At 39.8% G+C, this 14,184-nt stretch overlaps 1 protein-coding gene across 1 annotated transcript in view; it reads left to right on the top strand.

Moving 5' to 3' along the window:
* The window catches only part of Lvrn (laeverin), a 56,218-nt gene that overhangs the window by 37,311 nt on the left and 4,723 nt on the right, over positions 1-14,184 (top strand). The window contains exons 16-19 of the mRNA XM_075970850.1: positions 590-697; positions 1,550-1,723; positions 2,102-2,239; positions 11,079-11,154. Of these exons, the coding sequence (XP_075826965.1) occupies positions 590-697; positions 1,550-1,723; positions 2,102-2,239; positions 11,079-11,154 (496 nt within the window). The remainder of the gene's footprint in view (positions 1-589; positions 698-1,549; positions 1,724-2,101; positions 2,240-11,078; positions 11,155-14,184) is intronic.

Here is a 14,184-nt window from a genome sequence, read left to right as displayed (position 1 = left end):
ACACTGGCTTCTTTTGCTGAGACCCCAAACTTGGTGACTGTAGCAAGACACACACCAAAGCATGGCTTTCTTGTGTTTGTTCTTGTTCTGAACTCATTTGATGCTTAGCCAGGGAAAGCAAATTGTATAGGGGGATAAAGGAACTTTTCCTGAATGGAGATAACATCTTAGCATATTAGATCCGAAAGAAAACTTTTCAGCGTCTTATATCAGATAGGCTACAGATATTTTTAATCCACAAATGGATTATTGTAAAAGAGGGGAAAGAAAATTGACAGCAGGTGTGGAGGATGTGCACACCCATGCGTCTTTGAGGGAGATGAGTGAGGGTAGTAATTTCCTTCTAATTTTAAAAGATAATATTTGTTAGGAGCTTTTCTGGTGCCCAAAAATTCTCTGAAAATGTTTTTTATGAATCTTTAATAAGTTCATCATTATAAAAGCTATTTTTTTAAAAAAGAGAAAAACTCAGTGTTGCTAGAGGATATTTTAAAGTTCTAATTGTCGTGTGAAACACACACTCTTAGAAGCAGAGAAAATGAGGGTGATACTTCAAAATTAACAGCTCCGCTTTGTCTTTTCCTTCAAGACTATCAGTGGAAAAAGTGTTTGAAACTGCCTGTTGGTTGGGTCTTGAAGACTGTCTCCAGTTGTCCAAAGAGCTCTTCAGAAAATGGATGGCTGACCCAGAGATTGCGTAAGGGCTACAGTGTCGCTCCCCTTGCTCCGCTCCTGTGTCAGCGCCCGCAGTGTCTCCACCCTGGTGGTGGTGCTGATAGTTGGGAGTGATCGTTTTTGCTTGCACTTGTTTGAGCTTCTCAATTCCTTTTCAGACACCCTTTCCTGGAAAAAAAATTACTGTTGGTTTGTTTGTTTTTCGAGACAGGGTTTCTCTGTGTAGCCCTGGCTGTCCTGGAGCTCGCTCTGTAGACCAGGCTGGCCTCAAACTCACAGAGATCTGCTTTGTCTGCCTCCCAAGGGAAAAGAGATGATCTAAATTAGGTCTGAGGGTAACTACAGATTAGGACTCATTCAGTAGTGACTTGAGACTGAGGCCTTTGGCTGTTGATGGATTATTCTTCCACTAAGCACTTACAGTTTGGCAGGGCTAGTTTTACATCTTAATAGGTTCCTCTTTAGGGTTGTTTGGTAATGTTTTATCTGTGGACATGTCAGAGCCTCCCATCTGAGTCTGCAGTCTCATTAAGAACAGAGACGCTGGTGTTTGGGACTTTATTGCCTTTCATTTGCCACCTCAGATGGACTCTAAGGCAACGTGATAAAGAAGGCCAAGACCAATCTTCTTTATTAATGTGTGCTGTGCTATTATAATTTACTTCTTTGAAGACTCAACTACTCTGCTAAACAAATGACCTTTTCTTATCATAATGCTAACAATAGCTCCCCCACTTGCTCCTTTAGCTCTTTAATCTTTATGGCTCAGATATCAAGTAACTTTACTAAATGTCTGCATCTGAATATGTGGCTACTTGGATAAGTGTGGTCCTGAGCTACCACAGGGAATGCCTTCTCCTGTTATGCCTTCCAGAATACCTCATCCGATTCAAAGAGTGGCTCTATGCAACGGCATTGCTTTGGGTACTGTCAAGGAGTGGGACTTTCTGTTTAGTTTTTACATCAATATAACTAAGGAAAAAGAAGAGAGAGGGAGCCGTCTCATTCCTGCAATGAGCTGCAGTAAAGAGCCCTGGATACTTAACAGGTGAGATGGCCAATTTACCGTACACATTCTTGCTGGAGAAACGTAATTCATATTTCAAAAAAGAGGAAAAGGGAAACAAACATACTTGTCATATTTGTACATTATTAACTTATAACCATGAGCTTTTTAAATATTTATTTATTTATTTACTTATTAATTTATTTTTTTGGTTTTTCGAGATACGGTTTTACTGTATAACTCTGGGTTGTCCAGGAACTTGCTCTGTAGGCCAGGCTGGTCTCGAACTCACAGAGATCCGCCTGCCTCTGCCTCCTGAGTGCAGAGATTAAAGGCGTGCGCCACCATCATCCAGCAGAACCTCGCGCTTTTCAAAGCCTTTTTAAAGCTTGTTTATATTTTACAACTGGATTCTCGTAGATTCATGGAGTATGTCGTCACCGTGAACCCAAATCCTTTTAATGAAACAAATGTAATAGAAGCTGTGGCAGCATCTGAAGTTGGCCAGTACGTTGCCAAGGACTTTCTACTCAACAACTGGCCAGCTGTGAGTGAAAGGTAAGAAGGAACCCAAGACTCGGTTTCATTTCAGTCATTAATTGTTTTTTTTTCCTATTTTGATCAGAGAATACAGTTTGGATAAGAATTTTTTTATTGTTTGAAAATTTCAAGCATGTGTAAGATGTGTTTTGATCAGATCCGTTCCCTTCCCACCCTCATTTTTCCATGTCGTGTGTTCTTTTTCTTTGTTAATCCACTTAATCCACTCAGTGCTGCCAGGATGCGCTTGGATGTAGGCCTTTCCATAAAGGGGATCCAAGGCTCCTTCCAGACACCATAGGCTAGCAAGCAAAGAGTCCAGTGCCAGGTATGATTGATCTCTTTTCCAAATGTTGGTCAGTGGGGTCCAATGAACACCCCAAACATAGGCTGTGGTTGTTGCTCATGGTCCCTCAGTTACTGACTAGGGAGAAGTCACCTTCAGTCTGGCTATGTCACAGAAGTTCTTTCACTCAATGAAAAACCAAACTAGTCCCTCCATCATTTTGTTTCGCGCAAAGACTGGGTGCAAATTAAAACTTAAAATGGCATTAAACAACTCACTAAGTCCCGAAATAAATATACAGTGTCACCTGGGCCATGGAGCGAGCTCGTGTCCTTCTATGATGCTGTCCTCACATTGGCACCTCGTTAGCCAGGGACATCGCTAAACTGGAAAATAAACCATGAGAACTTGTTTCTAGCCAAACAGATTTCTCACTTCAAAATCCAAGGTTGCTCGGCTCAGTTATTCTGCCACATGTCCCATAACGATGTCAAGAGTAGCAGAAACCAGGGAGAGACATACAATGATATTTTTCGAGTACTTGTGCAATTTTTTTCTGCACTGAGTCTGTGCCCTACCTCAAGGGCCTTAATAATGGGAAAGACTGCTTTTAATTTCTGTGGCTTCACTTCTCATTTTTATTTCTCACAAGAATTTTTCTTGCCTTTAGAGAACAGGGAAGTGGTGGCAATTTCCTACTAAGGCTTAAATTCTACTCTCAAAGGAGACGATTGTCTCACAATTGATTTAATTTACCTATATAAGCACAGTAAATACAATTATAGAAGGAATTCCTAAAAATAAACTTCTAAATGGGTCTTACTATCTTCATGAAGTTTTTAGGATTATTAGTGCAGTAACTTTTAATTGTGGCATCATTACTTCTATATTTTATTCCATTGAACACTAAATTCATAGAAGATGCTATATTTACAGTAAATTGAATTTAGTGTACTCATTTTGCACATTCTACTAAAAAGAGTATTTTATACTCAGTTAAATTTGCTTTAATTTAAAAACAAATGTAATTGAGTACATTTATTTTTATGGTTTGATTTATATTAGGAGAGTTGTTCAATTTTGCTAATGTTTTGTCTGAATAAACAGTAAAATTTATGTATTGTTGAAAGCAGAAGTTCAAATAAAAAAAACACATATACTTAAATGACATAAGAATGTTTACTTAGCTCTTTACACATCAGAATAGCTATGGCTTATTGAAGTCATAGTCTGCATTGACCATGAATATATCACCGATCTTCATGACAAAGCAGATTCAAAAGGCACAGCTTCAAAAAATTTTTACGATCCATTATTTTAGTTTTATAAACTTACCATTTATTTTAGCATAATAAAGTTTCCAAGAAAGAAACCCATGTTTTCTACCATTGCAGCTTTCTAATATCTTAGAGGCACAGCCTTCCTGAGCCTCGTCACAAATATACCAATGCCAGTAAAGTACATTTGCTCGTAGACCTGCTTCCCAGGGGAAAGAGAGCTATGAGAAACAATGCTGTCCAGCTCTGTCACCTCAAGCTGCAACTGGTCACTCCTTTGTCTACTAATTGACATTGAAGGTTTCGTTTGTTCTCTACAAAATGGCAGCAATTGTGTTTGATAAAGCCTAAGGTTTCCCCTAGTAAGCTAACAGCACAGTTGATTTGAATGTGTCAAGGACAAACTCAGAGTTACCAAGAATACATCAGTGTTGTTTTAAGGAAAGAAATCAGTCTTCCTCTTGGTGTCCTGTAACCAAGAGTGAGCCCGCAGCATTTGATTCCTTGCCGCGGGAGCTCCTTCCACTCCTTCAGCCAATAGCCTTTAAGGTACCAGCCCACTTGGGCGTGACCTTTTTTTGCTTTAAAAAGCAGTAGTAGCTCCGTTTCTCTCCACTTCCACTTCCAGCTACTAGACTCTGTTCCTGGTCACTCAGAGGGCTGTTGTCTAGGACAGTGATCTATAAGTTTTCTCCTTAAATAAATAACCCTTTTATTAATCATAATTCCAAACTGGTGTGGGATTGTTTTGTGATGTACGTCTATACCTGGTGCCCATGTGGATTTAAACTCCATGCCTCCTGGGCTCCATGGGCCAAACAGTCTCTGCCTGCCTGGTTTGCTCTTTCCTGAGTGGTTTTTAAATCCCCATCATAGTGCAGTGCCTATGCAGCACGATTCTAGAAGATGATGCCCCATCTCAAAAAAGTTTGTCAATAGGGTTGGGAACACTGTTTAGGGATTGTTGATTTTTATTTTTATTAGATAGAGGGTTGAGGTGAAAACTATGTTTGTTAAAAAAAAAAGAAGGGGATAATAATAGTGGGTAATAGAGTGAAGACTTTTGAGCTATTATTCATAGATAATTTACATTGGTATAGTTTTTATATATTGATACAAGTTCAAATTATATTTGTTACTTTTGTTTACATTATTTGTACACCTATACAATGTTATTTTGTCAGATTGTATATATGTATGTTATTATCTCTGTTTAGGACATTTTGTATATTGCTACAACTTTTAGGATATATTTTCATATTGCATTATATATTACTCCTACCTCTGATCAAGATACTTATATATTGTTTACATTTTGAGGTCATTTTCCTCATTTGTTGCACATTTGTTTACAGGTTATTTAATATTCTGACATGAAGTTTTAGTCTTTAAGTTATACAGGTATTAATTATTATAGGTCAATAGTTGTTCATGCTTGCTGTGCATACAGTTAGATCAATTAGGTTCTTTAAAGACATAGAAATTGTATTCTGTCTAGATAGGTAATCTTCAACTTCAAGGGTCTGTGGAAAATGGCATTTAAATAACTTAGAGTTCTATTGACATGAGACATGACTGCTTCTGACAGCACCAATCTATTCCGAAGAGAATGTTGAACACCAAAGGCACTCTACTTGGAGCTTGTTTTCTTCTTGGCAAAACTGGCCTTTGGGCAAGAAACTGACAATGCCTTAACCACAGACAAGTTACATGATATCCGGAAATGGATAAGCAGGAACTGTCAAATCTTGCCAAGACAGGATAAAATGGTTTTAAAAAATTTCCTGCCTCTAAAAATGGTCTGTCAATTACACTAGGCCATAGCCAAAGTTGGTTGCTTCAACATTGCAAAATGAGACTTTGGGTGATTGCTCAGGTAGCTAATTGTCTCTGTCATATATTGCTCACTTTGGAAGCTACTTGATTGTATTTCCTGCCTGCTCAAGTAATATTATCTCCCTTCTCAGGCCTTTGATGGGGTTGAAGATTAGATAGTCGTAGTTACCATCCTCTTATGATGTAGCCAAGCCATTTCCAATACAAGACTTAGACTCCTTAGGATAGAATGTTTATTAAAACATTTAGCATATGCTCCTTGCTTAATATTGTTTATGCTGATTGTAATTCTAATCTTATACTTGATATCTGTTCCTAGTGTATATTGTTTTGTATTGGGTTTGGAACTCTCTTACTTAAACGAAAGGGAAAGATGCTGTGGGAATTTCTTCCACTCCTTCAGCCAATAGCTTTTAAGATATAAGCCACTTGGGCATGGTCTCTTTTACTTTAAAAAGCAGCGGTAGCCCTGCTCTCTCTCTCTTGCTTCCCGCTCGGCTTCCGGCTATTAGACTCTGTTCCTGGTCACTCAGAAGGCTGTTGTCTAGGACAGTGATCTATAAGTTTTCCCCTTAAATGAATAACCCTTTTATTAATCATAATTCCAAACTGGTGTGGGATTGTTTTGTTTTTTTTCTGTTTTTTTTTGTTTTATTTACTTATTTATTAAAGATTTCTGCCTCCTCCCTGCCACCACCTCCCATTTCCCCCCTCCCCCGATCAAGTCCCCCTCCCTCATCAGCCCAAAGAGCAATCAGGGTTCCCTGCCCTGTGGGAAGTCCAAGGACCACCCACCTCCATCCAGGTCTAGTAAGGTGAGCATCCAAACTGCCTAGGCTCACAAAGCCAGTACGTGCAGTAGGATCAAAAACCCATTGCCATTGTTCTTGAGTTCTCAGTAGAAAGATTTAAATTCTTTTTTTTGTTTATTTCTTATTTTTTTGGTTTTTTTGAGACAGGGTTTCTCTGTGGTTTTGGAGCCTGTCCTGGAACTAGCTCTTGTAGACCAGGCTGGTCTCGAACTCACAGAGATCCTCCCGCCTCTGCCTCCCGAGTGCTGTGATTAAAGGCGTGCGCCACCACCGCCCTGTGGGATTGTTCTGTGACTTATGTTTACAATTCCCCATTTGCATCTTTTATTCTGTCTATTGAACAAGACTTAATCTGTGCCTGCCTGTATGCTGCCCTTGTGTCTGCTTTTGTCCTAGTGTGTCTGTCTTGTCTGAGTGTGTGTCTGTCCCTAACAAATGGCTTTTGCCTATATTTATTGAGCAGCACAGAAAACATCAAATGGAGGAAAGAACAAGGAATTCTTTACAGACATCTTTAACAGAGTTTTACAAGGGATTAAGTCACTGACTCCAACAGACTCAAATAACAAATAATGTTACAGACATTGTTTATCAAGCAATATCAATGTGTTGCTTTGAACATTTATGGTGGATAGTCACTTTATAATACCACCTTTAGCCTATGTTTTCTGTTTTTAGCAAATGATTATCATAACATATGTGCAAACATGCATGCATTACTCTTGAGCCAGGCATGGAAGGGTCCTGGATATGTTTGTTCATTGTCTCAAGCACTCATGAACACATATTAACTCGTTGTTCCTAGTTCCCTTTTTTAGGTATGGGGTGCACACTTTTAATCCCAGCATGTGGGAGGCAGAGGCAGACAGCTATCTGTGCATTTGAGGCAATTTCTAGGACAGTAAGGGCTAAATAGTGGGGCCTTGTCTGAAAATAAGTCAATAAGAAAACTATGTTGGCATGCATTGGTTTCTGTCTTCATAATAATTAGAATTGTTGGAAACTGGTAAGGATAGGCCATTTATACTGTATATGTTTTGATCAGCAATATTGCAAGAGAACATTCTCCAAAGCAAGAGCAATAAACCATGTATTACTCAAAAACAGTTCCTGAAGTTGGTAAGAAGTGGGATAACCCAGGGATTCCAGCAGCTGCTCCCACACCTTGCCAAATCTTCTGGGTGGTACAAAACTCACCCCTGATTTTTGCTGTCAGCCAGTAAGGGGCAGGACCAGCTATACTGAGCCTGCCCACACTGACACAGCCACCAGGGCGGCTCTCAATCCTACCTCTTTTTTTGTAATTTATTTATGCTTTTATTTGGAGTTTCTTTTTTATTGATCTTATTGAGCTATACATTTTTCTCTGCTCCCCTCCCTCCATCTCCCCTCCCCTTCAGCCCTCTCCCATGGTCCCCATGGTCCCAATTTACTCAGGAAATCTTGTCTTTTTCTACTTCTCACGTAGATTAGATCCATGTAGGTCTCTCCTAAGGGTCCTCAGTGTTGTCTAGGTTCTCTGGGATTGTGATTTGTAAGCTGGTTTTCTTTGCTCTATGTCTAAAAACCATTTATGAGTGAACCCATATGATAATTATCTTTCTGGGTCTGGATTACCTCACTCAATATGATGTTTTCTAGATCCATCCACATGCCTGCAAATTTCAAGGTGTCATTATTTTTTTTCTGCTGTGTAGTATTCCGTTGTGTAAATGTACCACATTTTCCTTATCCATTTTTTGGTTGAGGGGCATTTAGGTTGTTTCCAGGTTCTGGCTATGACAAACAATGCTGCTGTGAACATAGTTGAGCATATGTCCTTCTGATACAATTGAGCATCCTTTGGGTATATACCTAAAAGTGGTATTGCTGAGTCTTGAGGAAGATTGTTTCCTAATTTTCTAAGAAATCACCATAGTAATATCCAAAGGGGCTGTCGTTTTGTCTTGTTAACCATGTCCTTTGCTTTACAGAAGCTTCTAAGTTTCAGGAGGTCCCATTTATTAATTGTTGCTCTCAGTGTCTGTACTACTTGGGTTATATTTAGGTAGTGGTCTCCTGTGCCAATGTGTTCAAGTGTACTTCCCACATTCTCTTTTATGAGGTTCAGGGTGGCTGGCTTTTTGTTGAAGTCTTTGATCCATTTGGACTTGAGTTTTGTACATAGTGATAGATATGGATCTATTTTCATTTTCTACATGTTGATAGCCAGTTATGCCAACATCATTTGTTCATATGCTTTCTTTTTTCTTACTTCAAAGATTTAAAGTTCTTGTCATTCCACTTGATTGGTTAGAGTTACTCTGAGATATTTTATGCTATTTGTAGCTATTGAGAAGGGTACTGTTTCTCTGATTTGGCTAAATCTATTTTTGTCATGAAATATCTTGTTTTGTCCTTCTATGGTGATTGAAAGTTCTGCTGGGTATAGTAGTCTGGGCTGGCATCTGTGGTCTCTTAATGTCTGCATAACACTTGACCAAGACCTTCTGGCTTTCACTGTTTTCAAGAGAAGTCAGTTTTAATTTTGATAGGTCTGCCATTATATGCTACTTGGCCTTTTTCCTTTGCAGCTTTTAATATTCTTTCTTTATTCTGTACGTTTAGTGTTTTATTATTTGGCAATGGGACTTTTTATGATCCAGTCTATTTGATGTTCTGTAAGCTTCTTGTATCTTCATAGGCATCCCTTTCTTTAGGTTGGGGAAGTTTACGTCTATGATTTTGTTAAATACAGTTTCTGTGCTTTTGAATTAAATTTCTTCTCCTTCTTCTATACCTATTATTCTTAGGTTTAGTCTTCCCATGGTTTCCCATATTTTCTGGATATTTTGTGTTAAGCTTTTGTTAGATTTAATGTTTTCTTTGACTGATGAGTCTATTTCCTCTATTGTATTGTCACTGCTTGAGATTCTCTCATCTCTTGTATTCTGCTGTTTATGCTTGCATTTGTGGTTCATGATCATTTTCTCATGATTTCTGTTTCTATAATTCCTGCAGTTTGTGTTTTCTTTATTGTCTCTATTTCAGGTTTCAAGTCTTGAATAATTTCTTTCATATGTTTGATTGTTTTTTTCTTGGTTTTCTTTAAGAGATTTGTTGATGTCTTTCAATTTTTTGTTTGTCTTTTCCTCCATTTATTTGAGGGAACTTTGCCTTTTAAGGGCCTCAAACATTCTCCTAAAGTTATTTTTTAGGCCATTTTTCTTCTGCTTCATTTATATTTGGTTCAAGTCTTGTTGTTGTAGGGTCACTAGTTATTACTGGTGTCATGTTGCTCTTTGTGGTGTTGCATGTGTTCTTACCTTATCTACCCATCTTTTCCTCTGATTGGAGTAGTGGGGACTATCTGTGGTTCTGGTGATCAATCTTCCAGGTGCCAGTGGATCCATGGCTCAATTGGTTGCTTCTCGTAGTACAGTCAGTGCCCCTGTTCCAGTCACCTCATTGGTCACTCTGTGTTCCTGGAGGTTCCTTGGCTCTCTCAGGGTTTGCTCTGCTCCTGTAGAGTAGAGCTGTCTCAGGCCTGCTCTGGCCTAGGTCACTGACTCAGTCCTCCTCCTGTGGAGTTTGCTATCTCAGGCCTGCTCCCTCACTCCTACCTCTTGATGTCTGCTTTCTCCCATGTCTCGTAGAGAAGTCACCTCTTTAGTTCAGGAGACAGATTTCCTGTTCGGAAACTTGATTCCTGTATTATCTCATAAGTTTTTCTCTACTTGGATAATTAGAATGGAGAGCCAAGAGCTGCTCTCCTGGCCCACAGCGCCAGCTTTGCTCGCCTGAATTGTACACAGGGTTCTGTTCACTCAGGGAGCTTCAGCTTCCATTATGTCTAGGACTTGGAGAGGTTAAGGTGCTAGTTCCCTCTCAGTCAGATTTCTGTAGATAACTAACTCTTACAATAACTCTTATCATTTGAAAATTCACAATTACCGTTTTTAAGTAAATCAGTTATGGATATTAACTACTAAAGCAACTTGACTATTTCTTGTTTAGTCCACTATAATAATCATATTTCAATTTTGCTTTCTTTTTAATTCATCCAAAACTTCTTTTTTCCCCATGCTACAGCAGTACTTTGTACAGGTATGTATCTGTTCTTTCCTTGAAACTCTTGACAATTTTTGTTTTCTAAATGAAGTTGGAACAATCATGGTACTGAGACACCTTGAGACTCAGAAGGTAGAAATGAACATGCCAAACAAACAAACAAAGCTCTAAATATACCACAGGGCAATTTAGTCAGTGGTTTTGAAATTTATTCCATATTTTCTATCATTTCTGGTGGGGCCATAATTTACTTATTTATTTACACACTTGTAAAGTTTCTTGCTTTGAGACACTGGATATGAATTCTAACTGCTCATCAAATAGATGCATATAATTGTTGCTTTAATAATTATACTAATATTTAAATAAACCTGCAAGTTTTGTTGCACAAATATAAATATTTCTTTAGTGTTTCTAGTTCTCTACATAACAGATTTTCTACTTCAAGGTGAAATTGAACAAGTTCATACATGTTCACTTTGATTTGTGAGGGTGATCTTGATGAGGCTACATATGTACTATTTGTCTATTGCTGAAACATGCAGCTTCATTGCCAGGCAATATTGTCCTCTGACTGGCACCTCATTGCTTTGCAGGTATGGACCAGAATCAGTAGATGCTCTGGTGTGGGTCGTAGGGAGGACTGTAAATACAGACCTACAGATTATGGAGGTAAGTACTGAAATTAAAAATCATACACTTATCTGAACCATCTCACTCCATGCTTTGTTAGTGCTATTGGTATTGCATTAGCCTGGTCTCTCTACAGGAAACAGAACTGATTGAATTTTACATTTTCTCTCTTTTTTTTCTCCCTCCCTTCCCTCCCCCACAAAAGGAATTTATCAGAGTGGCTTACAAGCTGTAGACCAAGTAGTCCATCTATGGCTGGCTCCTAATGGAAAGATCAAGAGTCCCATAGCTAGCTGTTCAGGCCACAAAACTAGATGTCTCAGCAGTCACAATCTAGTGCTGGAGTCCCAAGAAAGTCCTAAAGAGCTGTCAGATTTCAGTTCATGTTGCACTCCTGAAGAAGCATGTTCTAACACTAGTGAAGGAATGTCTTAGTACCAGAATGCTGAACTTGACAGTGAGAATGAGGACAAGCAAGCAGAAATTAAAATCTTCCCTCTTCCATGCCCTTCCATGTGGCCCAGGTTTAAGGTGGATCTTTAACAATTCAACCATGAAAAATCCTTCCTAAGGAGTGCCCAGCTGCCTGGGTTTTAGTTAATTCCAGATGTAGTCAGGTTGACAACCAAATTAGCCATTACATGTCCATTTTTTTGTCAACTTGACCAACAATATCTTCTTTGTCATGCTTAATTCCTAAGTAGAAGCAATAACCAAGTCATAATTACATCTAACGTGATATAACTATCCCATGTACAACCACAAATGTATTATATATTTGATAATATGTGGACATGTCACTTGGGGGACATTCTTTTAGTGTCTTATAACTTAAATATAACCACTGGTAGTACCTCAATTGGTATTGCACTACATGATAAAAACACAGAGGAAAAAAACACAAATATCACACACACACACACATATATGCATAACACATTCTTATCAAATAAGACAGAAACCCTCAAATCAATTAGAATTTTTTTTGCTACTAGTCACATGGCCTTAGCAGGTGTTTATAACTACCTTCCTCTACCACCCACTCTTTATCTCCTCCTCCCTTCAGTAGATCTTATTTTTTTTCTGGAGGAGTGACCTATACCTTCATTCCTGAAGGGTCTAGGACCTTTGTCATCCTACCTGGATTGGTTTATTGTTGTTTTCCTTTGACTTTATTTTTTTCTTTTGGTTTTTCGAGACAGGGTTTCTCTGTAGCTTTGGAGCCTGTCCTGGAACTCCCTTTGTAGACCAGGCTGGACTCAAACTCACAGAGATCCCCCCCGCCTCTGCCTCCCGAGTGCTGGGATTAAAGGCGTGCACCACCACCGCCCGGCTTCCTTTGACTTTAATCATAAGAATGATAACATCAAGAGATGTCCTAATGTAGCAGTTCTCATTGTGTGGGTTGAGACCCGTTTGGGGCCACATGTCAGATCCTTCATATTAGATATTTATATTACAACTTATAAGAGTACCAAAAACAGTTATAAAGTAACAATGAAATGATTTTATTGTTGGGGATCACCATATGTTTTTGTTAGGGTTTCTGTTCCTATAATGAAACACCATGACTACAAGGCAAGTTGGGGAGGAAAGGGTTTATTCAGCTTACACTTTAGCATTGCTGTTCATCACTGAAAGGAGTCAGGACCGGAACTCACACAGGGCAGGATGCTGGAGGTAGGAGCTGATGTAGAGGCCATGGAGGGCAGCTGTTTACTGACTTGCTCCTCTTGGCTTGTTCAGTCTACTTTCTTATAGCGTCCAGGACCAGGAGCCCAGCAATGGCACCACCTACCATGGCTGGCCCTCCCCCATTGATCACTAAATGAGAAAATGCATTACAGGTGGATCTCAAGGAGGCATTTCCTCAGCTGAGACTCCTTCCTCTGAAGACTTTAGCGTGTGCCAAGCGGACACACAAAACCACCCCATACATCACAACATGGGGAACTATATTAAAGGGTCGCAGCATTAGGAAGGTTGAGAACCACTGCCCTGCAGGATCTCTTGTACTCCAGACATAATCTTCCTCACCTCCATTGTGCAGAATCCAATTAGTAGTCTGGGTTGATTACTCCTAACACTGTTATTTCTTTCTCTGCCTGTTGGCTTAAGGGCATCAGAAGGTCAAAGTGGGGAAGTCTAAGTTTCCAGTTCAAAGGAATGCTCATTGTATCCCCGGGCAGCAGTGTTCTTCCATCTGTGATGGAGGAAGGTCATTGGTTAATTAAATAAAGAAACTGCTTGCCCTGATAGGTTAGAACATAGGTGGGTGGAGTAAACAGAACAGAATGCTGGGAGTAAGAGGAAGTGAGCTCAGAGATGCCATGCTCCCCTCTCCTGGGCGGACGTGGGGATAACTCTGCTCTCTGGGGCACACGCGATGAAGCTCCGACCCAGGATGGACATAGGCTAGAATCGCCCTGGTAAGCCACCTCGTGGGCTACACAGATAATTAGAAATGGGCTAGTCCAGGTGTGAGAATTAGCCTAGAAGAGGCTAGATAGAAATGGGCCAAGCAGTGTTTAAATGAATACAGTTTGTGTGTAGTTATTTCAGGGCATAAGCTAGCCAGGCGGCCGGGGTGCTGGGGACGCAGCCCCGTCGCTCCTAACACTACATATCTGGAACCAAACCTTCTAGGTCAGCAGAATTTAAGGAAGGAAAAATGCCCCTAGTGAACCAGTAAGGTGACAGTGAATGAACTAGTCCCTTTACCAGTCCTTGGTTTCTGCGCTGTGCATATTAACTAGGGGAGAAATCATGCCATATATTGAAAAGCATACACTGGCATCTGGAGCATCTTGGTCCAGCCCTCCAGGATACTGCCACCTAGTCGGTGCTGTCATTGTGTCTTCAAAAACCTATCTCATTGCCCAATTAGATCAGCTGCTTCAGAATCACAGGGAGCATGGTGAGACCAGTGAGTTCTGTGAATGTCAACCCACAGTCACACTCCTCGGGCTGTGGAATGCCAGGTGTCTTGATAGCTCTACAATGGCTCCCTCAATCAAGATATCTCTTTCCTTGCTCTCCATCTCTGTCCTTTCCCCATCTCAGCTATCC

The sequence above is a fragment of the Microtus pennsylvanicus genome, chromosome 4 (assembly GCF_037038515.1).
Source record: "Microtus pennsylvanicus isolate mMicPen1 chromosome 4, mMicPen1.hap1, whole genome shotgun sequence".
Classification (NCBI taxonomy): domain Eukaryota; kingdom Metazoa; phylum Chordata; class Mammalia; order Rodentia; family Cricetidae; genus Microtus; species Microtus pennsylvanicus.
The sequence above is the reverse complement of the archived record's forward strand: the minus strand, read 5'-3'. Positions and strand labels throughout refer to the sequence as shown.